At 40.1% G+C, this 27,967-nt stretch overlaps 1 protein-coding gene across 1 annotated transcript; it reads right to left on the bottom strand.

Annotated features, from left to right (window-relative positions):
• Positions 1–65: 65 nt before the first annotated feature.
• On the bottom strand, positions 66–27,705 carry htra3b (HtrA serine peptidase 3b). The gene is made up of 10 exons (XM_084712302.1): positions 26,948–27,705; positions 12,599–12,698; positions 12,324–12,456; positions 10,417–10,506; positions 2,788–2,982; positions 2,637–2,669; positions 2,292–2,406; positions 2,150–2,207; positions 857–952; positions 66–738 (listed from the first exon to the last, which is right to left on the bottom strand). Exons 1-10 carry the CDS (start codon positions 27,366–27,368, stop codon positions 570–572), a joined length of 1,410 nt encoding a protein of 469 aa, XP_084568428.1. The 5' UTR covers positions 27,369–27,705; the 3' UTR covers positions 66–569.
• Between the last annotated feature and the right edge of the window lie 262 nt (positions 27,706–27,967).

Raw genomic sequence — 27,967 nt, 5'->3', positions numbered from 1 at the left:
TATGATCAGTTAGAATAAGCCTTTTTGGAAATAAAAATGCTTAAGACCATCATACCATAATCACCTTCTTTCTTTTTTAAAAAATTTAATGGCAAATGTATCAATTTAACTGTACATTCATCAACTTTGCTTCTATCTTGTAATGTGTGTGATGTGCACCATAAAAATGTTGCATAACAGCCATTATTGCTTCATATTAAGAACATATTTTTGAGGTACTTGTACAGTAAACGTGTCTTTAGGTTGGAAAATGTAGTCAAAGTCAAACAATCAAGTAACATACACTGAAGGAGTTTGGGTTTATGCGACTCTGTAGGGTACATGTGAGCATCTGTTCCAACATTAACCTGGTCTAAGCAGGTGGGAGGCCCAGCTGTAAATCCTTGATACCAAACAACATTCCACCATATTGTCCATGGCCTCCTTTTACTTTGGTACAGTTAACAGCCAGTTACCAAAGATGTGCGCGCTTGACAAAAATTCCACTGCACTGGTGCAGAACTTCCACCTTCCAATGTGTTCTTTCACAAAAAAGGTTGGTCTAACTCTGCAAGCTGCGCCTCAGATGTCTACTGCATGATAACGTCAGGTTCAATGTTAAAGAGAAGGTCGTCATTGTCCCTCCTGACTTCCAGCAGCAGGGCCGTCTCCTCCTGCAGTGCCCCCTGCAGGTCAGCTGTGGTCATCAGAGGTTTGCCATTCAGTTTCACAATGATGTCACCGTCTTTGATACCACCTCTGAAGACAAAGACAGTGATGAAGAGATAGTTATCAGTAAAACATTCAGTGTATCTCAGAAACAAGTAACTTTAAACTGCTTTTGTTTTTGAGGAATTAATGAATAAATTAAACCTACTTATGTGCAGGTGAGTGAGGAACGACCTCATGGACATAAATCCCACTGGCAACATCAGGGAAGTCTGGGTTCTGTTGTTTTAGCTCTTCAATTAACCTGGAACAAACAAATGTACACTTAATCAAAGAAAGTCCATTATCTGTTATCATATTCCCAAATTTTAGTTCAGGAACCAAGATGTAAATACTAATACAAATATTTTCATTTAACCTATATACAACCAAGTAAGATCTTGAACTCTGTAGGGATGTCCACGTCCCCAGTGCCATTACTCCAGAGTGAACATAGCGGTGTCATGTGAAACTAGAAGACCTAGTCCTAACACAGAATTCATTGGTACCAACCATGTCATGCTAGTTTGTTGGGAAGTTGGCCAAATAACTCTCCAAAGTTTGGCTACATTTTGTGAAACTAGCCATTGGATTTACAAAGGGGTCCTATGGGCACACAAGAGCTTGTTGTAATAGATATGCCCACTTTATGTGATTCCCATGCAGTTTTGGACAAAAAACATGTAGTGTAAATGTGTTATTTTCACCTATTGTATTTGAATGTTTCTGCATACTGCATACCCTAAACAGTGTTAGCATGTCATGAATATGACTGAAAAGCAGAGACTCTTGTGGATTCAGTGAGCCCAATTGTATTCATGTATGCTGATATTACTTGAAAGCATGTTTTGAAACTTGACCTCCATTGTATAAAATGAACTACAGTGGCCTCTAGGATAATTGCAAGCTCATGAAACTTCACAACCACAAACTAGAGTCCTGGCATGTTCAGGGGATATATGGCTTTCCTTGGTATAGTGACAATAAGGGGTTCCCTGAGCAATCCCAACACAGAAGTGCTTGTCAGTATCTTCTTTATAGAATGTATACATACGATAACTTTAGTCTGATCAGCATTCACAACATACTTAAAGCACTTTTTTCAACAGTCCAAAAAACTTAACAAATTATTTGTGTAAAATGGAACAATAACAAGCAAGACAAAATGATCTGCATGAATGTATGTAATGCTAAGGGTCAATATAGGTATTTCTATAGAGTACAATGTAAATAGAAGAGGACCCAGGATATATCCTTGTGGGACACCTTAGCTTTTTTCAAGAGCCTCTGATCTGAATATTGTTGCTATTACTGTGCTACCTGCTCAGAGCTGAACACAGTGGTTGCAACATGCTTTAAAACAGTTGAGTACTGGACAATACTGTAAATGAATTAATATTAAATTAACATCATAAGATGTCTTCATTCAACACAACAGCCATCATCGTCTGATCAGACTTACGTAGGCGTGATGGTTAGCATCCTGATTCCAATGAAACGCTTCTTTATTGACCTCACATCTGAAAGAGACTCGTGTTAGTTTCTCTGTATTTAGCAGGATACTGAGCAATGTTTAATCCAGGCCTAGTGATCTGGTCACTCACCTTTGCTGTGTCTGTCGAGTGAATCATTGAGGAAGCGAGTGATCCTGTCGGAGGGAATGGCAAACGAGATCCCTGCTGCAACCTTCAGGGTGTTGATGCCGATCACCTCCCCATCCTCAAATACAGAGACAGGGCAACATCGAGAATGACTTTTCACATTTTGAAATTGTTAGGTTGATTTTCTTCTTCAAGGCGAATAATAGGGAGTGCAATGGTAGATAAGTTTCTCGGGTTACCAAGAATAAGAGTTCAGTAAATCTAGCACTAAGGCAAATAGTATATTGGTAGTTGTGCAATTTATGTTATAAGTTGTTCTAAAAGTCTTGAAAGCTTAAGGAAGCTCACCAAATTGACAAGAGGTCCTCCTGAGTTCCCATACTGTGAAAAAATACAAAAAACAGTAGTATGGTTTACAAACTACACAAACACTTTACAATATAACATTTTTACAACCTGACAATTTGAAATAGAGCCACACTCCCTGCTATATTCTCACATTGATAATTGCGTCCGTCTGGATGTAGTCCATGTCGGAGTCCCTGAGGCCTAGCTCCTTCCCGTCTCTCTGAGCTGTGCTGACAATGCCGGTGGTGACGGTGTTCTGGAGGGCGAACGGGCTGCCGATGGCAACCACAAACTCCCCAGGCCTCAGGTCTGCACTGTGGCCCAGAAACAATACAGCCAGCTTGCCCTAGAAGGAGTCAAGGAACGGATAAAGGGTAAGATAATGCTATAGTAGTATACAGAATAATTGGGTACCATTTACAAGCAAGTGTTAGGGCACAGTCATTCACACCTGCAAACAATCTAGACTGTTCAAGGAAACTGGAGCAACAGGAAGTAACACACAAACACACACTTGCATCAGGAGAACATGCAGCATAAGTTGTGGGGGTTCAAATCCAGGATCGTCTTGCTCAATCCTATATATATATATGGGTTATTATGAGGTATCACTGTAGTACCCTGGTAGAAGATTTATTTAAGGTGTTCCACATGGGCCTTAAAAGTGACTGCGGTATCCAGCCACAGTCCAGGTGACCCAGAGAATAGAATACATTAAGTTTTGTCCAGAATTTAAAACGAAACATATCAAAAGCGGTTTATAGATTTCCAATGACCAGATGAAGAGAAGAGCCAGTGGCATATAAAATAGTGTCCTCTGCATAAAATTGTAAGGGACAATTTGGGGTGGCAGAGATGATATTGTTTGTATAAATGGTGAATAAGAGGACTGAGACTGGACCCTGAACAGAAAATGAATGGGAAATAGTTGTTTTGTTGTAATTTTTCATGTAAAAACCATGGTTCCAGGCAGGGGTGTACCATATCATATCGTTCATGATATATGTAACATACGTTTTTTTCATGACAAAAAAAAAAAATTCACATTACAATATTTTTAATTCATAATCTAATAATATTTTCACAAAGATGTTTGTGGATGCTTAACGAGACACTCAACTTTAATCTCATATATGCTTTCTTACTATTTCAAGCCACAAAAGGCCTTAGACCATAAAACTAGCCAGGTGCATCCCTCTGTAAATAAAACAGAGATGTGCAGGTATAAGTCAAAACCAGAGGTTGCAATGAAGAAGACTGCCATAACAAATTATTGAGGTAATAACATTTAGTGACCTACTGCATATGCTTTTGATTGTTGGGTTCCTGTTGAATTGTTTCCAGAGGAGGATGTATGTTAACCTATAGGCATATAGAGTAAGTGCAGAAATATGATCCTGGTTGTAAAAAGCTGAACTTATTCTGGGCTGCATTCTGCCTTATCTGACCTCTTTCACAGCTGTGCAACTGCTGCTCCTCTACTCATGGATCTAGCACAAATCCAGAGCTGTGCCAGAAGCTTACACATTTACACTTTGCACACTGAGGTTCAGGAAACGAGGCCGAGTGTGTGTTAAAAATAAAACTGACCTCTGCAAGAAACTGCAGTGTCCATGACTTCAGTTCATGACACTCCAAAGGTTTAACTGCCGTTTTAACAGTTCCATGAGCCCAGTTTGCAAGTATAGCAAGTAGTGGGTATCAAAACCTCACACAACCAACAATCATCAATTACATGTCTGGACCATGAAGAAGACAAATTTGAAATTAAGTACTGCAAACCATAAATTACAGCCCCACGATGATGATCATGATAAAAACAGATGTAAAATATACAAAGTTAAGTCAATAGACTTCACTATACAGCTCCATACTGTGCAAATATAGTTGTAAAGTAAAAGGGAGGGGATACGATGAAAAAGAGGAGGTGAAGGGAATGGGAGGAGAAGAATGGAGCTGAGTAGAAACACATGCTCAGCAGAAAGATGTGACGGAGGGAGAGGGATAAGCTAAAACTGCTCTGTTTAGGATTTCTTAAAGGTGGAGTATTTTGGATCGTGTTTCCTTCTCTCACTCCACCCTGTCTTGGTCCTGGTCCAGATCTCCCACTTCTGATGCAGAGATGTCAACCTTAGGTCACACTGGAACTTAAGGTTCAACTGATATTAAGCGTTTGAAAGCAGATGCTGATATTTTTGCACTGAATCAGCAAACCCACCCAAGTATTGCTCAAACCCACAGCAATGCATTTAATTTCTAGTGGAGGTCCCCAAGTTTCCAAAGATACAAAATCAGGCTCTCCAGCTTAATTTTGGAAAAATACCTATTAAATGATGCACAAGGCATCTGGAGTATTTTCCATTTGATGGAATGTAGCAGACGTAAAATTGGAAAAAACTGTTATGCTGCTTCAGATGATAAGAGATTTGCTTTTGCTGCAGGAACTCTGGAACACTTTTCTTCCATTGCTCTCTATCTCCTTCTATTTACATGTGTCGCTTCTGGCTCTGTTGTCACATACAGCCATTTTCTCATTGGTTGCACTTTGAAAGATCAGCAGGAACCAAGGTTTGAGTTTGAGCACGATGCTCTATGACAATTTCCAATCAACTGTGGTTGATATGGTGATAAATTATGACTCTTGAATCTCAAAGATTCTGAGATTAATTTGGAGGCAAAGTTACAGGAAAATACAAAATAAAAGCAAGTATTAAATCCAAACCAAGCAAAATATGCATGGTGTACCCTGCCTCTTGCCCAATGTCAGCTGGGATAGGCTCCAGCACCCTGCAAACCCTTCAAGGATAAGCAGTTACAGACAATGAATGAATGAAAAACCTATCCTGCTTTTCTATTTTGAAAAGGTTTATCGAGGAGGACTTGGGTATGTGCTGCTGCATAATGGCTGGTGCTATGGCCTGGACATCCACTTGTAAGTCAGTCTGACTCAGGCAGTTGCCATGGGTCAAGCTGGTGGAGTGCAAGGTGGTTGTCCACCAAGCTTTAGGAATGGCCAAAGAATTTTGACTCAACACAGTTGATATTCTGCACCTTCCAGAGAACAGCAGCATCACCACAACGCAACGGCTGGCACATGCGTTTACCCACTAAGTCTTTTATATGATCAAGTTGGATCTGGGTAGTTAAATTGTGGGTGAAACAGCCTAGAGGTCAGAGTGACCCCAGACACTGGGTGTCTGAAGAGGAATGAAATCTACAGGTGGTTAGAATCAGCATATATCTGCAGGAATGTGAGCATCTCAAGACAGCAGAATATCCATGGGCTATAGGATGTGATCATTCAAACCACGTCTTCCCAGTCCCGAGTGTGTACACTGACCATGTGTGGCCTGCCAGATGTGCAGTCCCAACCTGGACCACAAGACCTGAACAGTTCAGTCTTTGAATATGAATCTTCAGGCTGCATGAACTGATGTTCACCTGACTGCATCCAGATGGACAAATGCCACATGTCCAGATCTTCCTAAGGCTGCAAGACAAACTAAGCAGAAACTAAATGTAAGGGTTGTCTGAGACAGAGGCAAGACTTGTCCAGTGTGGTCAGTCTGAATTTGTTGTTGTGTTTGAGGATATTCATACTGACCAATCTTCATCCACCGTCTCTGCCACAGTTCCTCTGCAAAGTTGTTTTTTGTGAGTCATATGTTTTGGGCGATGAATGGTTTACACACTTTGCATGGTGTGCAGGGCATCTCCGGCTTCTCTGCCCAGGTTTGAGCATAAGTGTACAGGCTCAAACTGGGCCAGCTGGGGATGGCAGAACACCTCTGTCTGACATAATTTAGAGGTTAGACAAAGTCCCATTTTCTCAGGAGCCACACAGCTCAGGAAAATTGCCTTTAACTCCAAAAGACAGTCCAGCCATGATTCAGCATGGTTGGGATCCAAGCAATTTCATACCTCCTTAGCTCACTCAAATGAGTGATTAGACAAGCAGTGGGCCAAGGACCACGCAATCTCTGCACAAATGTCCCAAGTCATGACTGTGCCTCCGACTTCCTGAGAAGAGGCTTTACTTTCTCAAAACATATTCAACAAAAAATCCTAAATCTTTCTGTAATCTTAACCCTATTATTATACCCTAAAACTAACCATACACTGGATGCAAACCTTGATCTGTGATGACTAAAAGGATAAAAGAAGATGTTATTCTCAAAAATATAATTTCTACAGTTAATAAAGTAATGTAACTGCAAGTGCAACTCCAAGTTAAAACCCTTTTGTACTAATCGGAAGGAAGCAGCTTGATCAGCCATAATCAAAGCTGCAAGCAGCAACAGACGGGTGTCAGGCTTCGCCAAATTTAGTTTAATTGCCTAAGGAAGGTGTGAGAGACCAATTGCATACTTGTTTCATCATCACACAGCTTGAAGAATTTTAATAATTGCACACTCAAAGTTCCACCATTTGGCCCCTTTTTATTGAATTTGAATGAAACTCAATCACCCACTTGCATCAATCAATATAATATAATACACTTCAGAATTTGGTTAATACTTGCCCTTACAGCATGCATCCCGAAACTGGTGAAATTCTGTCCACTGGGTTTTAAGGTACATGTTTTTTATATTAGTGGTACAGTCAAGTATAATCATGGTGGACTTGTATAGTGCAAGAAGCTTTGTTGTAGAGCAGATTTAGCTGGACCTGTGTCTGGTTTCAAGTCGTTCATACTCACAGTGTGAGGGGTGCAGCCTTTCCAAAACTGTGTTGATCACAGCGTCACTATTTGGCCAATTTCACTATTTCTTAGGAAATATTTTTCAGTTATTGGACCAAGTTTCATGTTTGTAGCTCATTCCAGATCACAGCAATCTGCGCCACTGTAGCTGAAAAATAATAATAAACTGTCACAACCACAATAAGATTTCTACCCTTTTGGGTCTTGAACCCAAATTACCGTGCAAACAAGCCTGGTTTATCAACTGTGGCCAGTATCAGCCCAATAAGTCAGCAAACTGCTACAGCTTCAGCTGGGAATTCACAGAAAAACACACAAAGAAAATTCCGCTGTAACCCCTGAGGTGGTATGAGCTGTTGATGTGCTCTGCACCCGAGCTGGAAGTATTTGGTATCACCCCAGGGGAGGTTTGGAATCTGACTGTGGTTCATTACTCCACCCTATTAACACCATTGTGAATCTGGACACAACACACACTGGAAACACACGTTTAGTCTGCTGACCTTGATGAAATGCCCAAAGACACAGTATCCTGCTGGAGTTTTACTGGAACAAGGAGGGCTAATGGAGGCCGTGGGGTCGGTGGATTAAAGGTACCCTGTGGAGTCATCACTGTAAACAAGTCCTGTTTTGTTTACATCCAAAGTTTCCCACCATAACGTATTATGTGTATCCTTACGGCTTAACAGTCACATTGAATGCATTTCCTAACTCAAACAAAGGCAAAACTATTTGCGTATGCAGCCTTTGGCTATTCTTCTCCTCTTTTATTGATGCCTGTTATTGTAATGTAATTGTAACCACCACCAAATGTCCCCACGCTCTGCAGAAGCATGTATCATACACCTTATGCTTTTGGTGTGCTGGTAGGTCCTTGTGACCATACTTGTAGAACAGGGGTGGGCAATTATTTTTCATGGGGGGCGGGGGGCACATGAGAAATCGATCAGGCTGACTAGACACAAATGATATAAGATCCTAAACTTACAGTTTTAGTTAAAAGATACAGTTCATTATCATTATCAATGAACACAGCACTGACCCCTTTCAAAATAAAGGTCTGATAATGGTTTAATGGTAAGCAAAATGCTATTGATTAAATTTTTAATTTTTGGTATTTCCATGATGGCCTTGCGGACCATGTGAAACCTTTTGGTGGGCCGTATCTGACTCCCGGGCTGCATTTTGCTCAGGTCTACAGCATCCCTAGTGGTCAAAAACACCACCACTACGATATGTAACTCTGGATCAATATGATGATGATGAGGATGAAACATTGCAGACCTATGTGTTGTGAAGCAAAGGGCTGTTGTGCTGTAGGAATTTCTACTGAGTTAGAGTTTCTAGTGAGTAGATTTGCTCAACAGCATAGAATGTGGTATTATTTTTCGTCTGTTTTGGTGCAGTAATACTTAGAGTAACATTGTCTTTGGATCTCATGCCACTGCCTGCAGCTTTATTGTCTGAACAAGCTAGCTGCAGGGTGCCAGTCATAATTACCCAACACTTCCAAGGAAATGAAGTCCAGTTAAGTTTAACTGTTTATTTTTGAAAAAACAGGGCATGTCAAGCAAGCAAATTTAACACTACATACAGGAGCAACACACCAGCATGGTGCAGAACAGGATTCAATATAGCAACAAGGCTAATGCTAGCTGAGCTACTGATTCAAAAAAATCTCATCAAACCTACTACTCTTGTTATTTAGTTGGCTTCAAATCAGGCTTAACGTTCACACAGTTTCTCTTGACAGTCCACAACATTAGTCCATCACTGTCTCAGCCTGCTAGCCACAATAGCTATGCAATAAGCTAATGTCAAGTTTATCAGGTTAACTTGTGAAATAAACAGTAAAACAATGTAAAACATGCCAAAATTTACAGCTTCGGTGGCTAGGTAGCTCAGCTGGTAGAGCATTCGCCCCATGTACTGAAATTTTGAGTCCTTTGCAGTGACTGTGGGCTGCATGTCACCTCACAGCTCTGTCCAACTTCAAAAACGTACAGCTTCTATGTCAGGTCACCAACAGCCAGTCTTGATCAACAATTGAGCCTGGACTGTTGCCAGCCCTCGTACTGGTCAATTTTTGAAGCATTGATTGATTAAAAGGCAGAGAAAAGAAAAAAGTGAAAATATTGGTGGTTGCGGTTGCTTGCCATCCCCTGCAGTAAGCTTGTCAATAGTGCGGTATTTCAAAGTTACGGTATGCTAGTTTTATTTATTCACCATAAAACACACCATTGCTACTTCAAACCAAAAAAACAGAATAGTCGGAATAATGACATTGACAAATCTGTGACTCCATTTTTGCAAACTTGTATTTGCAAAAAGAAGTTTTGCAACATTTTGTCATTTTAATAAAGCAAAAACACAGAAAATAGCCCAGAATGTGTCACCTTTTTACATACCTGACCATTATTAGACACATGAGTGTTTCCAGTACTTTCTTTATTCCTTGTATTTTTCAATAAACCTTAATTGAACAATTTTATACATTTTCCAAGGACATTCAGAGCCTGGACTGATGTTAAATGTAGCACATCACCACATCGCTCTGGGGGCTGTTGGTCATAACATGGGCAATTTAAGGGCAAAACCAGAATTTAAGAGGTTAATGAGCCGGCCCTGTCTTCTGAAAGAAATACAAGCAAAGCTACAATATATAGTGTGGTGTATTTATCTTTGTAGCTGTGATGAGGTGTCATGTATGCAGTCCTCCACCCAACATGCATGTGTCTCATGTCTGCTGCAACCTGCAGTGTTATCAATAGACAGCACTGATGTCTTTTAATGTACGTTCTGGTTTTCTCATCTAGGAACTTTACTTCAGTTGTTCACCAGATGTTCATCTCATGCACATCTGGTTAGAAGCTCGTAGCTACATAGCATGAGGAAACAGTCTTTTGATTGGGACGAAACCACAAATTAAAACTTTACATTATCATCAGTTTACATCAAAAGATGTGAAAAATTACAAATCATTTGAGATATCAGTAAGAGGCAGTCCTCCCCGTGAATACACATTTTCTTAATTGACAAAAAACACAAAGTATTTCCTGCACAGAGCTGTGGACTCACCTTTGGATTGATTTTGATTGTAGCAATGTCTGACTTTTTGTCGATGTCTTTGATGTTGGCTTCATACACATCACCATTGTGCATCTGGACCTTCAGAAAAGAATGGAAGAATAAGATTTAACATTTGAAATGAGAGCTGTTTCATATAATAGCTTTTGGTTTATCCATTTCTATGAAGGTAGCTTCATATCAGCTACAGCATATCCAGCACTTATTCATTTTCTGGGATTAGTGCCTAATGCACTTCATAAGAACCTTACTAAAGGTCTGAATATATTCCCAAACGTACACATACACTGACAGCTGCAGACACCACGGACACGTAGTAGTTCTGTTTATACTACTTTCTGGAGTACACTTGGAGGACACATTCCACATATGCGCAGTAGATCTGTGCCTGCAGGATCAGTGTAGTGGCCATGTGGACAAGTCATAACAAAGCGGGGGGTCACGCAGACATTAGCGGACCCTTGCACACTCGTGTATGTGAAATATAATACTGGCTTGTGTTGTGTGAGCCAATTGTGTGTCAGTTTTGAATGTCACTGCCAATATCTTGAATGTGGAAATAACCAGAATTTGGTTATTTCTGTTAAAGAAGTACTGCAGGCTTAAACATTTCTTAACAAATTCATAAAAATCTACTTTTCATGGTTTGAAAATGGCTCAAGCGACCTCCCACTGTTTTAAATAATCCTGAGCCTTGCTGAGATGGAGTCAGCTGATTGGGGCTGCTCTACATCATGAAATGAGAAAAAGTTAACGCCTTGTAATCAGAGTTTGGAGTCTGTGAAATATATTCTGATAGAGACTCCATCATTCACAGGAGTTTACATGACTTTTTGTTAACCCTCCACTCAGGATTTTTACATTGTGGTGCATTTACCTGGCCGTAGAAGCTCCGGTGGACTGCATTTATTACCTTGAAGCCAATTCCATGCTAAACAGTAGGGCTATACTGATAATTCCCCGCAGACACACACATCAGAAGCCTCTCAGCCTTACTGAGCCGCTAGTGTTAGCTTGGCAAGCAGGAGCAACATGGAAACTTTTTCAGAAAGGGCCACAAATGTGGTTCTAGTGACAGTCTTGTGTATGCACCAAAGGTGGTGCTGCCAGTCAGCGTCCTAGGAGGGACTAGTGGCAACTACAGGTGTGTTTTTAGGTGTGTCAGAAGTATCCATGGAAGCACCTTATCTGGAACAAACAATGGCGGCTCCTGAAGTGTTTAGCAGAGATACTGTGATAGCATCAGTTATATCAGAACTGGAGAGTATTTCTTCATTGAAAGAAGAGCAAAAAACAACACTGAAGGCTTTTCTCCATGGAAAACTGGCACCGCTGGTTGATCTGACTGGTTGAAGTAAGCCTGTGTTAGACTTGGTAGACAGATACTTCATCCAATCATCTGCCAAGTGTTTTTTGAAAGTGCCTGCCCCTTTCCAAACAGTTTCTAAGGACAACTTTCCAGATGGTCCTGTGTAACAAACACTGCTATACTGAGCAGTCCTGCATCCCACACTACGTAGCCACAACCCCTACACTAGCTGTCCTTCTGCCTATTGCCCTCTTATTTAGCATTTTTCTAAATTATGATGTGGGTGGAGTTAGGCTCAGATGCCAAGGTCAAGTTACACTTTAAGCTTCTTTTCATTTCTTCAGTTCAGTGTTTAACAGACCAAGTATTTAGGATCTGACAACAAATTCTTATTTTTAGTGGATAAACCAATGAAACAATAATGAGGACATCCTTTGACTCTAAACAGTCCACCCAGGACAATGAAAAAGAGCAAAGCTGACTAATCTGCATGCAGCTTGAGGACTTCAGGATGAGGAATACTTACTTAGCATATGATTTAGATGAGAAAGCTGTGAGTATTAACGGTGAAGAAACAGTATGTCTATACCTTGAGGTGCTGTTGGCCGGACACCGGTGTGGTGCTGGAGACTACATGGGCATTGGTGACAATCAGTCCATTCTCTGACATCACAAACCCAGATCCACTAGACAGAGGGATGGTCCGACCGAAGAGAGGATGCCTGCAGCACGGATAAAAACATCAGATGGACTGAATTACAAGAAGCAGCTATGATTGCAGATCATTTTACTTCCATTATAGTAAGTTTGTGACTTGAAAATAACTATTATTATAAGTCATTATTTCACACATTAAGTCAGTACCTGAGGAAGAGTTCGATGTGGACCACAGCTGGAGCGATTTTCTCCACCACATCAGCGATGAAGTTGAACTTATAACGCGGACTGGTGGCATGTGAAGGACCTATACTGGCAAGAAGAATGATGTATTTTAATAATCAGTCTGCACACATAAATGATCATGAGCCTAAAGAAAGCATGTTACAGTGATCTAACTGGGAAGTTAATAAGGTATGGATGACTTTGTAAGTGTCTTGAATTGAAAGGAATTCAAATTTTGCACACTGACGCTGCTTGTCTAGATCAGGAGTGGACAATTATTTTTCATGAAGAGGGCACAGGAGAAATTGATCAGACTGCCAAGGGTATTGATGTGTTACAGTGTACCATGCATACTGCATACAGGTCGCAACAACAGCAGCAAAAGTAGAAGACCAACATAAACAACATGGATGTTCTGGACTGAGTGAATAAAGTTACAGTTTAGAGATATAGTTAAATATCATTACTACTGAACACAGCACTGACCACCTTTCAAAATAAAGGTTTGATGAGAGTTTAATGGTCAGAAAAATGCTATCGAAATGCTATTAGATATTTCATTTTTGGTGTTTCAATGATGGCTTTGCGGGTCACGTGAAACCTTTCAGTGGGCTGCATCTGGTCCCCGGGCCCAGGTCTGATCTAGATAATGAACCAGGAAATGTTGAACTGTTTTGACAATGTGAATAGGAGCAAAGATTAATACCTCAGTTTTGTTGACACTCAACTGCAGGAAGTCATAGTGTGCTGACTAATTACATGACCAAATTGCGGGGGATTTCTGCTTGTTTGGAGCCAATCAAACTCATATGTTAGAATGGTTCACTGCACCTCATGCTTGGATTGACACAATAAATCCAATTCCAGAACTTGTCCCTGCCACTGTAAAGCTGATTCTAACTATAAAGTAGTAGTGCACGATTTTGTAAAAAAAAGTTATATTGCTTATTTTGACTGAAAATGTGACTGCGATGTGTGATATGATTGGTGGAAATGATCTGTTTTGCATTACAATTTTCACATTCGCAATGTGCACTGGTAGTATCCACCCAGCAGAATACACACTGCAGCTAACTGTCAGTTTTTTCTCAGGGTCTCCACACTTAACAGCCTGTCATGAGTGTGGCACCTAAATTATTTTTCCCTGAACTCCTCCTGAAATATGCAGTGAACACAGTCAAATGTAAAGGCTGTAAGTTTGCGTCAGGACACTGCAACATCAGTCCCCTCTGCTTCTCTACCCAAACATGAGCAAAACCCCCCGATGCCACAAACTTGGCAGCACTGATGGAAAACCAGGTTTAATCTGCCAGGCTCATGTTGTAACCTCCTCACAAAGCTCTTCAAGCAGTTCTAATAAGTTACACGTCCACACACACACATACAGCTGCACTTCACTCTGCTGAGCCAAGTCAGCCTTTGAGGAAAATGTGGTTTGTTATTTTAGACTGAAAAGAGATTCTCAAATGACAGGCGGAATCCAACCAGAGGCTGAAGCCAGTGGGTTCAAGTCTTATTACTAGTCTTCACAAATTCACATTTTCTTATCATGCAGCCTTTAAATATCATGAAATCAGCATTAAAATATGTCTAAAATCTAATTTATTGGACTAAATTGGTAATCTGATTTATCTGACAGTTATCTGATCAGGTTTGCAAGATAGCAAATGAATTTGATGGACACACCTTGAATAATTTAACAGATAGGGCCCTGCTGTATATCTCCAGAGCTTGACTATGAAACCTGTATTTAAACCAGCATCTCTCACTGCCATGTCCAGGGGGAAAAAAAGCTCTTTTAGCTCTGTTTTGGGCTCCACAATTTTCATCAGCTACCGCTGCCGTTTGGTTGGCAGCAGGTAGTATACAGTGGGTTTATCACAGCTTTTTCACTGAAAACAGCTGCCTGCTGCTGCTAGAAAAAAAAGGCTGATGAGACTGGAGAGACTCAACCAAGACAGTAACATAAAGACTATAAAACCCAAACAAGCTCAAGTGAATTAAAATACACCAAAACGTCAGACGTCAGAGCTGGTGATGATCCTCTACAATAAGATAACTGTGAGCCATTTCTTTCACATTACACACCAAAATTAGCACATATATGCAGGTATTCTAAATGCAGCTAAGCTCATTAAAAATAGGCCATTACTAGTACACAAGTTTGACTTGCAGGGTTTTTTCTTTTTTGTTTGTTTTTTGATGTGTCACATTCAATGTCAGGACCATGCTGGAAAACAGTGTAAGTAAACAGTATATAGCAAAATGGAAGCCTGTTACAAGGTTACAAGTTTTTTTTATACCTGTTACTTCAGTCTTTCTGTCAAACTCAACACCAACTCATTTGGAATGAAGTTCAAGCGCCTCTTGAAGGGAGAAGGATGGAATTTATGGCTGAGATTACAAAAAGTGGCAGAAGTTTCCAACCGAGGCAACAACCCCCCAAGCATAGCGCGAAATAGGAAATAACATGAAAATTAGCATGCTCACCAAGTTGGGTTGTGTCTAGAAGGAAACCCCAGGCCTATACAAGATCTTGCAAGAGTGATCATTTTAACCCAAACCGTGAACTTTCACTAACCCTAACCAAGTGTTTTTAAGTGTGTCCTTAAACCTACCCGGATCTTAACCACAATGTTGTCACTCTCCAGTTCTGATATAACTGATGCTACCACAGTAGATACGCTAACCATTGTTTGTTTGAGATGAGTTGCTTCCATGGACTTGTCGTCACACCTAGAACCACCATCCTAGCTGCAAGTAGTCCCTCCTACGACACTAATGGCTGCACCACTTTTGGTGCAAACACAAACAGATAACTTTCAGCCAGATAGAATTCTTGCTTGATCTCACGAATCCAGCTGCCTCACAAGAAGAAACAACAAGTACAAATCTGCAAATGATTGCAGAAGTTAAATTCTCATTCACAATTAATTTGCAAATTTCCCAATGATATGGGCCATGTCTTTGTGTATGTTAAGTCAAAAGGTTTTTCCATCCACATACTCTTCCATAGGAAAGAGAGGAAACGCCACTGTTGCTGCCGGCTAAAAGGAAAGACTTTCTCTGTGTTTGCGGATTTTTCCCCAGAGAGACTCACCGACCGCATGTGAAGTCTGTCCTGACCTGCATGGAGTTTGAATCACTTGTACCAGGAAAAGACTCAAGTGTAAAACTGAAACGTACCGTATATGATCATAATTTAGTTAATTAAGCAAGGATTTAAGGTTGAATTACTTTTACTTTTGGAAAAAGAAAAGTTTCTTGGTAATTTAGGGCAATTTTCCTCAAACTCACTTCTGCTAATCTCACCGGGCATGATGGATGATTTACCACAACCAATTTGGGAGTTGGGACTTGTAGGTCAGTCACCCATATATTTTTAGTTTACCACGCCCGTAAGGATGTCATGCTCCACTGACCTAGTGTGTGTGTGTGTGTGTGTGTGTGTGTGCCACATACCCTTTAAACCCAGACAGAATAAATGGTTTGTGATCAAAGGCAAATGTAAATAGAGCCTGCCACAACTCTGGGCTGCAGCGACTTCCTGTTTCCTCAGTTGATATCTCTCATTGGGAGATCTGTGTATATGTGTGTGCGTGTGTGTGTGTGTGTGTGTGTATGTGTGTGTGTGTGTGTGTGTGTGTGTGTGTGTGTGTGTGTGTGTGTGTGTGTGTGTGTGTGTTTGAGATGGTTGTAACCTCCTGAGTAGGGATTGTGGTGATGATTGTAGCAGTCAGTAGAGCTGCAATCTGGTTCATTCATCAGCACAACAGACGGTCCGTCAGTCTGATGGTCTGTCTGTCCAACACTTTGTTCCACTGACCCAACTGGCAAGACACTTACTGGGATATTCATGGATTTTAAAGGATGACTCCTGGCTGTTCCTTCAGCATCAGCATTAGGCTGAATTTCCTCAAATATCTGAATCTTTACCGAACACATTCATGCTCCCCCACAGAATTAACCCTTTCTGTCTTGGACACTCCTTGACCTTCTGTCATGTCAGCACTGGATCAAAATGTCAACTATGTACTTCAAAAGTTAATGTGTGATTGTGTGACCCTTTACTTTTCCTGTTTTGTCCCCATGAGTCTCATTGTCCTATCACGACCTTCCCTCTAGTCTTGTCCTGAGCCCAGAATATCTATTTTGCAACCTTATCGCCCAACAGAATATTACTGTTATGTTCAGTGACAATATTTTGTGACATTGTCACTGAGAGGTGTCATTTATTGGGCAACGGCAACCAATTCCGAAAGGAATCACTTAGAAATTTTCATTTCAATTCTGTGTATTTATTCCTACACTAATTTCACTCCGGCTAGTTTCAAATTAAACCACTGACCTGGATATCTGTCTGCATCTACAGACATGACTGGATGGCACACCTGTCTTCCAATCTCCTAACGTATTTGTCGTACTAAATCATGAGTTTGACATTATTCTTGGTTAACCTACTCAACTGTTGCTAAGTTGCTTGACTAGCAGGTGTTAGTCTTGTGACAATCACCTCAGTTTAGAAAATGCTAAACAGCACTTTACAAGGATGGGAAACTCCCTGTCATTACAGCAAAGCAGACTTAGTAAACCCCAAAATATTTAGGAAACCAGAATAAAGGCCACATTGGCTTAGCTCAGGGTTTCCACTGGTGTCGTTTATCCGCAGAAATGAGCATTTCATACAACTCTGCTTGAAGAATGCAGGAGGACACTCAAAGAATAAAAATCCAGAGCCTGTTAGGAACCGAAAACGGTAAATAGTGTGAGTCAGAATCAGAATTATTATAATCTAAACCCAACTCTAATGCAGACAAAAATGGCGGAAACCAAAAACAGATCAGATATTTAAAACTGAACACAATTTTCCCTTTATAAATCACTATCATATATTCACCCAGTCATAAAAGCATAACAGCACAGTAGCATGTACGGTTTGCAGCCCTGAACGTTTTAAGAAACAAATCATTAAAATGCTGGATATGGCAGCCATTTTACTTTCTGCCATAACTGAATTATGTTTTTGCATCATTGCTAGAACCAAACATGATAACACAGAAAAGGTGATCTACTAGAGCTTGAGATCTGTCCCCAAACCCGATGAGTTTGGGTCAGGTTGGGCCACATTTTTCACATATTTCATAGGCTTACGTCAGGTTGGCACTGCATTATCATTATTGTTTATTATTATTATTATTATTATTATTATTATTATTATTACTTTTTTAATTTTTCTCCCCAGTTTTGTTGTTGCCAATTCAAATTCCCCCATGTACGGTCCCTGTCACTGTCAACTCCTACTGTTTGGTACATGGTTGGGAAGCTTGTTAAGAAAAATGTCGGGTTGTAATCGGGTTCAGGCTGAAATATGCTAATGAGGGACGGTTCGGATTGACTTTGGACAGAACTTTGTCAAGCTTGGGCCTTTTCGGGGTCAACTTTTCAGGCCCAATTAAAGTTCTAACGTCTACCCCTATGTTTTGATGGCCAAGTATTACAATGACATCATATACAACATGATAAACTGTTTAGGTGAATAGTTCCTGGTAAATTCAATTACATCATAAGAAGGAAATCACAGAAGAATTTAGGGTAGACTATAATATCATATCTGTTGCATGTATGTTGTGTGTAGTTTTAAATGCCTTTTCTTCATTAGCCCTGACCATACAGTGACTGTAAAGAGTAGAACAATATCAGTGTATCAATAAGTTTTGCTGCTCACCCTGACCACAGTGATGCATGACTTAGCTTTGTGCTGCTTCTCCAAACTTCTCCACAACTTACACTGACTATAGGTACATACTGGGGCTGTCCCTGACCCGGTCTCTGAAGATTTTTTTCAGTCAAATCAGATTTGGCAATTCAACACGAATATTCAACTTAGTCGATTTGTTTGTTCTTTTTTTTTTTTTTCAGTGCGCCACACTTTCAGTCCAGTGTGCCAAACTAAATTCCTATAAGAGCCAACATGAGTATGTTTTAAGGCTTATGCCTTTCTTCATCATCTGTGATGTGAAGTGTGAGCTCCCCTGTAATTCAGGAATAAAATCAGCGCACTGGCAGAGCATCTCTCTCTCATTATTTTTGCATGCTCTGTGCTCCTTCACACTGTGAATAAGGATTTATTTTAGCCAAACCAGAGATGGTGATTGTTGGAACAATGGAAAAATAAACCTGGACATTTTAGGTTTTAGTTTGTGTCTGCTGAGTTTGAACGAAGCTGCCGATGATGGTGCTAAAATAGTTTTTCAACAGTAGTCTGGTGAGTTTAGCATGAGCAATAAAACGACTGTTTTTGGTTAAACTCACTTAATCTTACTCTTTAAAAGATGGTCTCTCACTGTTGCAATCCTTTCCATAATGTTGTCAGACACTTAGAATAACAATCTGAGCCTGTCAGTTACAAAAACAAGTACAAGCACACAGGCAAGCGTCACTTGCCCTGTTCACTCTGTATGTGCGCTCTGGTAAAATAGCTGCTGCAGCACATCACCTACACTCTATTTCTATCACTCTTTTTTACTTCCATCACAGTTATTTTTTGTGGTTTGTGGTAATTTAGAGACTCAGTTTGTAAAGTTTGTATTGCTCTGTGTTCAATGACTCTTCTAAAAAAGGAGAGCTGAAATACTTGTTTCACCTTCTGTCACCAAATTTACCACCAGCACATGTGGTCCAGAAGATTGCTTAAATAAGTGTGCCTGCTAATGTAAAAATGTATTAATGATTACTTTTAATTTGTCATTTAAATGTTCTCCCAGTATTTTATTCTGTTGCTGTGCTGACAAGGGAAAAAACATGAATACTTGACTGGAAGAATCTCAGTCGTCTGAACCGACTGTCAAGTCAAATCTTCGACTATCAGGAGCCAGGGCTAATAAGTACCTCATATAACCCCACTTCAAAACATCCACGTCTCCGCAAAGTGGATTTTCCCAGTGTACTGAAATAAACTGAACCCAATGGCTGGAGGAACCTAAAAACAGATGGTCTACCTTTGTTTGGAACAGTGTGGTAATGTATTTGGCTGCAGTCTGCATGAAACGCTTCCTCCGAGCAGCGGTCATGCTCTACTTTTACAAGTTTGGTATACAGCAGGAAAGTTCAGACAGCACAGTGGGAGTGTGAGAGAGGATGTGGGACAAATGAAGAGAGAAACACAGAGTGCAGCGGAGGAAGGATGTTTATTTAATGGCCAGTCACTTTTCTCTCCGTTTGGTTTTAAATGGAGACAGTAGTCTAATAAACTCTTGTGCATATGCTTCTACTGTATGTGTCTACTGAAAAATTCTACCATAAACCTACCATCATGGTCACCATATTTATCGATGGTGTATTTTTACTTTACTGTAGCTGGGTGTTAACTCAGCGTGGACAGAGTCGAATTCATGTCAGTGCTCTGCTGCTAATTAACACCTGATGCTGGACTGCTTCACATGGTTCTTTCACATGACTGGAAGGCAATGAGGCACAAAGGACAGTGAAGGCTACTGAGCTTGAAATATTGGTTTAAGGAAACAGGCCAAATTTTTCAGCAGTCAGTCAATTCATGAACGACAGAAAGGTTAGGTGGCAGCAAACAGGCGGTAAATAACTGCTATCAACTCAACATCAAGGTCTGACAGCTATCAGGTTAACAAAATCCATTTCTGCTGCCTCACATGACTCAAACAGTGCTCTGATGAAACAGGACACCCAGATACACTTTTAATACACTAAGCGCCTATCTGGACGATATTTTAATAGAAGCATGACAGAAATAAATCCTGCTGAATGTGTTGAGATCCGTCTCAAGACCACTTTTTGAAGGTGTTGGTCTCGGCTCAGAATCGACAGCATTTTTACTTGACAATGAAGACTCAGGATTTTATTTCAAGACCAGTCAAGACCACAGCTGCAGGAGTTATCATTACTAGGCGTGTAAATGACAAGTTTCATCACAATAAGATATTTTATCAATTCTTTGGACAATGATACAATATTTCCTGATATCATTAAGTCTGTCATGATATGATTTTGATTCGATGCAGTTGGGGACTTGCGATGGATATCAGACTAAGGCTGCAACTAACGATTATTTTCATCATCAGTTGATCTGTTGATTCGTTTCTCAATTAATCGATTATTAATTGATCAGCGGTTCAGTCCGTAAAATGCCAGAAAGTGGTGAAAATGTTGATCACTGTTTTCCAAAGCCCAAGATGACACAAAGATAATCAGTTTACTGTCATAGAGGACTAAATAAAACAGAAAATAATCAATTTCGAGAGGCTGAAATGAGAGAATTTAGATATATATTATATAAAAATGACTCACAGTGATTAAGTGATTATCGAAATAGTTGGCGATTCATTTAATAATCAATTAATAATTAATTAATTGTTGCTGATCTATAGCAGATGATATACACCCATTTAACACATTTAGTTACTTTTCTGTCAGCTTACAAAAAGCGACTAAATTGTGATTTGACAGTTTTTTGACCGAACTCTTCCAGACATTTGTTACATGGGAATACGAATTTCAAAATAAAGGCGTATCTTAAAGATGACAATATACTGTAGCTTGATTTTTTTTTCACTTTGCATCAATCATATGAATCAATATATCCTCACACCCCTCATCATTATTGCAACTGGATGTAAAACATCCTGCTTCAAACACAACCAATAACTTGACTTATCTCTAATTTGACATTTTCACTCCTAACAGCTGTCAACCCTCCCCATCCACCTGAGATGGCTGGGACCACCTAAAAGTTTTATTGGCACTAATTAACTTACAATTTTGCTTGTGATACACATAGACGAGACAGGCCACATAAAGCTATATAGCTAATGTATATAGAGTTCAGTGTTAGCAACAACTCCAATATAAACTTCCAGTCAAGGGGACTAGAGTTGCAGATATGCTAACTCTTTTCCTGGGTCTCTATTTGGTCATAAACCAAAACATTGGACTAATTAAAGGTCTGGCCTTAGATACATCAACTGGGAACCATAAGTTATTTTTAAACAATGATTTTGGGGGCTTTTTATGTCTTTAATGGATACAAAGCTGAAGATATGAAAGAAAAGGAGGAGAAAGAGCTGGGGAATGACATGCAGTAAAGGTGCACAGGCTGGAATCAAACCATGGCCTCCACAGAGGACTTATGGCCCCAGCACACCAGCTGAGGTACCCAGCTATCCATAAGTGAAAAGTTTGACCTGCTGGTGGCAGGAGCTCATCAAAGTCTTTAGGATTCATCTACTGGGGACAATGAATGTACAAAAGTTCTTGGCAATCCATCCAGTAGTTGCCAAGACATTTTTCTCTGAGCCAAAGTGGCTTTGGACCCATGGATGAAGATTGCAATCTCATGAGCCATGCTAGTTAGAAACCTCCAGAATATTCTGATATTCTCCTCTGATAAAAAGTAATAATATAAAACAGTCCTTCATCTTTAAGCCATCTTCTAAGAGCTCATCTGTACTGATGTCATATCAGTCTAAAAGCAGTGTGGCTCAACAGTTTACAGAGTGAGCCCTCCTCCCTTTACAAGAAATAGTGTCTGACCTCCACCAGCGCTCACATAGAATCTCCTCCCACTGTTTAAAGGAACATTGTTTCACGAAGGCGCTCCAGTCGGACAGAGACGTTCATGTTTACAGAGGCCTGCAGCGTCCCACACTCCAACACATCAGCTCTGTCTGTGTTTGGTTTTGGGGGAACTTTCTAGGCCAGTCTGAGGACAGAATAACAACAGGCTTTTTACTGGAGGTGTGGTTAATTCTCACTGTGTGCTCTGTTTCCAAATGACTGACTCAGGTCCGTTTAACAGGCTGTTAAAGCTGCACCTGCCCTTTAACCACTGTTTATTGGTGCTGTGAAGCATTACTACTGACCAAACCTTGTTAATCCACCTCTTATTAATGGAGAGAAAAGACACAGGACAGTTTACTGAGGTGGACCAGGGTGCACTCTACTGATGAGTCAACATGATGCTGTGGGAAACACTGTTGACATTTCTATTTTGTCAACCAGTGTCACATTTGGACTAGACAAAACAGTTAAACTATAACCGGTTCTGGGTGTTTGAGAACACAATTCAAACACCCAGAACAATTATTAAACTAATTGGCAACTATTTTGATAATTGATTTATTAGCTTGAGTAAAATTCTCAGATTTCAGATTCTCAAAAATGAATATTAGGTAGTTTTGTTACTCTTCTGTGATAGTAAACTGAATATTTTTGGGCTGTGGACGAAACAAGACATTTGAGGACGCCATCTTAGGTTTTGGAAAACACTGACTGACATTTGCCACCATTTTCTGCTATTTTAAAACCAAAAACTATAAATCGATTAATAATTGACAATGAAAATAAGCATTAGTTGCAGCCCTATTTGAGACAATAAATCAGTATTAAAGAATTAAAGATGTAATTTACCTTTGGTCACTTCATGTCCCTTAGTTGGATCAGATAGCTATCCAATCCATAAAAAGCAAAGAGTTAAGATACCAATCATTTTTTGTTTTCTTATAGCAGCTGTACAACAGTGTTATAAGTCAGTTTGACTGCTTTGTAGTGCACTGGAATCTCCACCAGGTGGCAGCATAAGCTAGGCTATACATGCTCTATGACTATTAGGCAAGTTACTAAAATATTGGTCTATTTAATGTTGATGAAGTGAGGGGTAGAGATAAATATTTTCCTGAAAATTACATATTTTGACCAAATGACCACTTTAGTCTATTATCTGGTGGTATTAATAATTCTTAATGAAACAGAAGAATGTCATTTCAACATTTATCAACATTATAATGAACATAATATAAACTGTGCAGGCTGCATGCAGCTCGACCTTTGCAGCTACATGCGAGGATGAAATACCAAGTTCAGCTGATCTGTTACTGTCTGACTGAACAGCCTCATGGAAGTGATATTTTACAATTCTTCACATTTTAAACAAACGAAGATGGTTAAATCAAGTCATTTGGTGTTTTCAAAGTCATGATGTTGAGCTGAAACAGATTCCACGTTCTGTTTGCGTTGAGAGGCTGCTGCTCAGCGCAGCAGACAGCTTGCACTGCGTGCACTTCAATGTTCAACATAGTCGGCTTAATAAAGTTAATAATCACTGAAGGTTAAAATGAAAAACTCTAAAAAAAAGTTCTCATTCACTTTGTGCGAGGCTTTGGATGGATTTTGGCGTCTTTCTTCAGTAAGGAGCACTTCTTGTCACAGCCAACTGCTGAAGGTGAATCCATTACATGCGGTAGTATTTCACACAGATGTGTTTTGGATAAAGTATGAATTAATTGTTCTTGGAACTTTGGGCTTCCCCTGAAATTTTGTCTCATATTTCAAATGTCGCAGCAAACCTCAGTCCAGCGCACAGTTTGTATCCACATTGTTTAATATTCTGAAGTGCTTCCACACAAAGCTGGTGTCACACATCGTGTTGTGTCTCATTCAGATGGTAGAGCCAAAAGTTACTGTATTAACAGCATTAATGATCAGAGATGTTTGAATTTATGGTATTTTGTGCTCATTAACTAATTAATTAAAGCACTCAGTGTGCTCGGCTGGTAACACGTAAGAGCAACAAAACACACACCAGCGTGCATGAAAATGAAACAGCAACATGCTATGACTTTATTTTCCTTTCCTGTCAAATGCCAATTAATTTTTTAGTCTATGGCTATTTTACAGCTGCATTTTTTCCATTTTAGAGAGCAAGCAATTACTCAATTAATTGAGAAAATAATGGAGGGATTAATCAACATGACAATAACTGTTAGTTGAAGCCTTACTTAAGACTAACCACCAGCAAAATTTAGAGGAAAAGGTACTGAACTGTTGGCATAACCTATGATGCACATTTTAGTTGATGAAATAGTAAAACTTTAGGCCTACAACTAAATAAATAATGATAAATTAAAATTAAAATGTTTAAAAACAATAACTCATTTTCATATAATTTTTGCCAAAGTCCCAGGGAGCCACAGGAGAGGGGAGCCACATGTGGCTCCAGAGCCTCAGGTTGCAGACCCCTGGTTTAGACGGTAGGATTTGGTAGAAGACCACAGACAGTGTTGGACATACGTGTTCATCAAGTGTTGCTGCAGTAGTTGATAAATAATTATATGATGAACAGCTGATATTGTACTATGATGAAATACAAGCTCATATTGCCTGAATTGTCTCTGTGTTTGTCTACTATGTCTGCTGTCCTCTGCAGATGTCCTCTGTTTTCACGTAAGAAAAGTAAGAAGTACTGAAGCGATTTTGCATTATTAATCCACTAAAAATGATTAGTTAAATGTCTAGTTACCGCCTAAAGTAGTGGAATCCTTACACTAGTGACTGTACAGCACCACATGTGTAGCTCCTGGCCAGAAATGATTTCATTCACAGGATTTTCAGAAGTGAGCATACAACTAGATAAATGAGGCTTGGATTATACTGCACAAGCAATTTTCAAAAAGGGAGTGCCATCAACTCCAACAAGTCTGGATAGCATGTGTTAGGTTCATTGTATGTTCACGTGGAGGCATTGGCATGTGAGGAAAAAAAAAATCAGAAATTCAAGGCAACACAGGGTGAATACACCGTTCAAATCGAATTGAGGGTGAAGTGTCCCTTCAGGTCACAACTCAGCTGAGGATTGGCTCAGATTTTTTTGAACCATCAATCAGTTTTTGGGATCAAAGACTGGAAAGCATTGATCGTCAATTTTTACTGAATATTGGTTAACTAGGAGGTCAAACGATCTGCACTCCCTATTTAATTCAGATTGTGATAAGTCACAATAACTAATGTGTGTGTCTTCAGCACCACAGACAGCTCCATAGATTTATCAACACACAGCACTGTCAGACTGCTGATATTTCAGAGCCGTGGTCGGGGCCACAGATTCAGAGAACTGAGGAGGGGTGGCAGATTAACGAGGAGGATGCATTTTTGGCAATTTTGCTAGTAAGTGGGGTGTCATACATTGCTCCAAGACATATACTTAATCTTTACCCACAGTGGAAATATGTCAGCAAGCAGTCTGTGGAAATAGTCACTCAGTGTCTGATTTCATGAATACATCCATACTCTGTCCTCTCACATTATTTCTCAGACGCATCTGTTTGCTATTTTTCTATAACATATAGGATTTGTCTCTACAAATGAATCAGATTCTAGTTTTCATTTGTTCAAACTCACACTTGCCCCAAAGTGAACATTACAAAAATATGGTATTCATAAAATAATAAATTAAAAAAATAAATAAAATCAATCAATAAAATATTAAAACAAATTACTATGAAATTATTTTGAAACAATTATAACTTTTTTTTTTTTTTTAAATATCTTCTTAGTTTTTAATGCCAAACCTGTTAATCCTATTGATTCTTTCTACAATGCACATCAGTGAAGTGTCTTTGGGTAGATATTTTGTAAATAATTTCTGTTTACCAAATTTACAATCTTTTAATACTTAACTGATACACTTTAAAGAAAAAAAAAAAGTTTTTTCTCCTTTTCGTTGTTCATTTTAAAACTTTTGTTTGATTGTTTTAGGATGATACTGTATTCATCCAGTCGCATTACTTAAAGGGACAGTTCACCACAAAATCAAAAATGAAGAAAATACTGGCCTGTGGTGCTATTTATACATGTATGCAGATTTTTTTTAGCGTGAGTTGCAGAGTTTTAGAGATATTGGCCGTGAAGATGTTTCTGATAATGGAACTAAATGGCGCTCGAAGTACCAAAAAATTACATTTTAAAAACTCAAAGTGGGTGTCTCCTTCCAAAAATCCTTAAAACAATCCACAGACCTTGTTGTGAGCAGTTTCATGTAGGAACGACTTCCTTTCTGCTTGAAAATCTACCAGAACTACTTTCATTCTACTGGATAGAAAGTAGTTCCCACATGAAACTGCTTACAACAAGGTCAGTGGATTATCTTGAGTAAGCAGGTCATATTTTCTGGAAACAGATGCTGGTTTTGAATTTTTCAAATGTATTTCTTTGGTGCTTTGAGCACCACAAGCCGAGTGCCATTTAGTTCCATTCTATTGCAGAGAAGGCAGACATCTCTTTGGTCGAAATCTACAAAAAGTCTGCAACTCACGCCAAAACTATCCAGATAGATAAACAGCACTACAGGGAAGAGGAAAAATGTGTATTTTGATGGGTGAACTGTCCCTTTAAAATAGTATAAAAGTAAGCTAAATGAAAGAGGGTGGCTTAGTGAGCAGTTTTGGAGAGGGCTCCTATAAATACTTGCATTCCTTGTCTACAGACTGTCTGGTTAACCAAACGAAGCCATCATTGAGTAAACCGTACCTATGCTGGTCTCACACGGTCCCTTCTGGATCTGGGTGACTCCCGGCAGTCCCTGCTGCAGAGCCTTCCTGCTGGTGGCCTTCAGCTGGCACACGTTGCCGTATGTCTTGCCGTCGCTGCCGCACACCTCGTGGCTGAACCTGCACTGACAGACGCCCTTGGAGAGCCGCTTGCCCGCCGGGTGTTTGCACTCCAGCCCGTCCCCGCACGGCAGGTCGTCCTTGCGGCCGCACGGCTCCCCCTCTCCCTGCGCGCACACCAGGCAACAGTTGCACCGGTCCGGCACGTAGCCGCTGGGGCAGCTGGGGCTCGGACAGGTACTCACATCGCACCGGGTCGGACAGTTGTCTTTGGGCTCTGCGCTGGCAGAATCCCTGAGGTAGAAGAGGACAGCGGTGTACAGCAGCAGCTGCATTTTCATAGAGGACAGAAACTCAAAGGGATGGAGAAAGTATTACGCGCAGATCATATTCACTGGCTCCTCACTGCGCAGCACTTTGTGGAGACTTTACAGATTAAAATCCACAAACACAAAGACAGAACGACAAATGTCCACCTAATACTGCAAAATACATCAGAATAAAACGGCCCTGATACTGGACGGTGCAGGTTGTAGCCGCGCGTAATTGTGCGTCCGGAGACGACAACGAGCCAAAGTAGTTTGAGAGTATCCAGTGCAGTTAGACTCGATGTGTCTCTGTCTGTCCTTTGTCCAGGCTCAGTGAAACTCCACCAGTCTGCAGCGAAGCCGGCCGGAGAGACAGAGGGAGGAGATGAGGAGCAGCTGCGCTCCTGGAGGCGTGGCGACGGATCTCACACTGATGTTGGCAACATCGCTGTTGTTGTTGTATGACCTCAGAATAAGTCACATTCTGTCTTATTTATGGCAGGTCTGGTGCGGGAAACTCATAGATGCTGCGGCCAATGTTAGAAATATTGGGGTCGGGGGCCTCATTTATAAAATGGTCTTTGGATCAAGTCTGATCTTAAGTGTGTGAAACCAAGTATGTAGTAGTAGGC

This window comes from Lutjanus erythropterus, chromosome 23, assembly GCF_056507025.1.
Source record: "Lutjanus erythropterus isolate fLutEry1 chromosome 23, fLutEry1.hap2, whole genome shotgun sequence".
NCBI classification, from domain to species: domain Eukaryota; kingdom Metazoa; phylum Chordata; class Actinopteri; order Lutjaniformes; family Lutjanidae; genus Lutjanus; species Lutjanus erythropterus.
The sequence above is the reverse complement of the archived record's forward strand: the minus strand, read 5'-3'. Positions and strand labels throughout refer to the sequence as shown.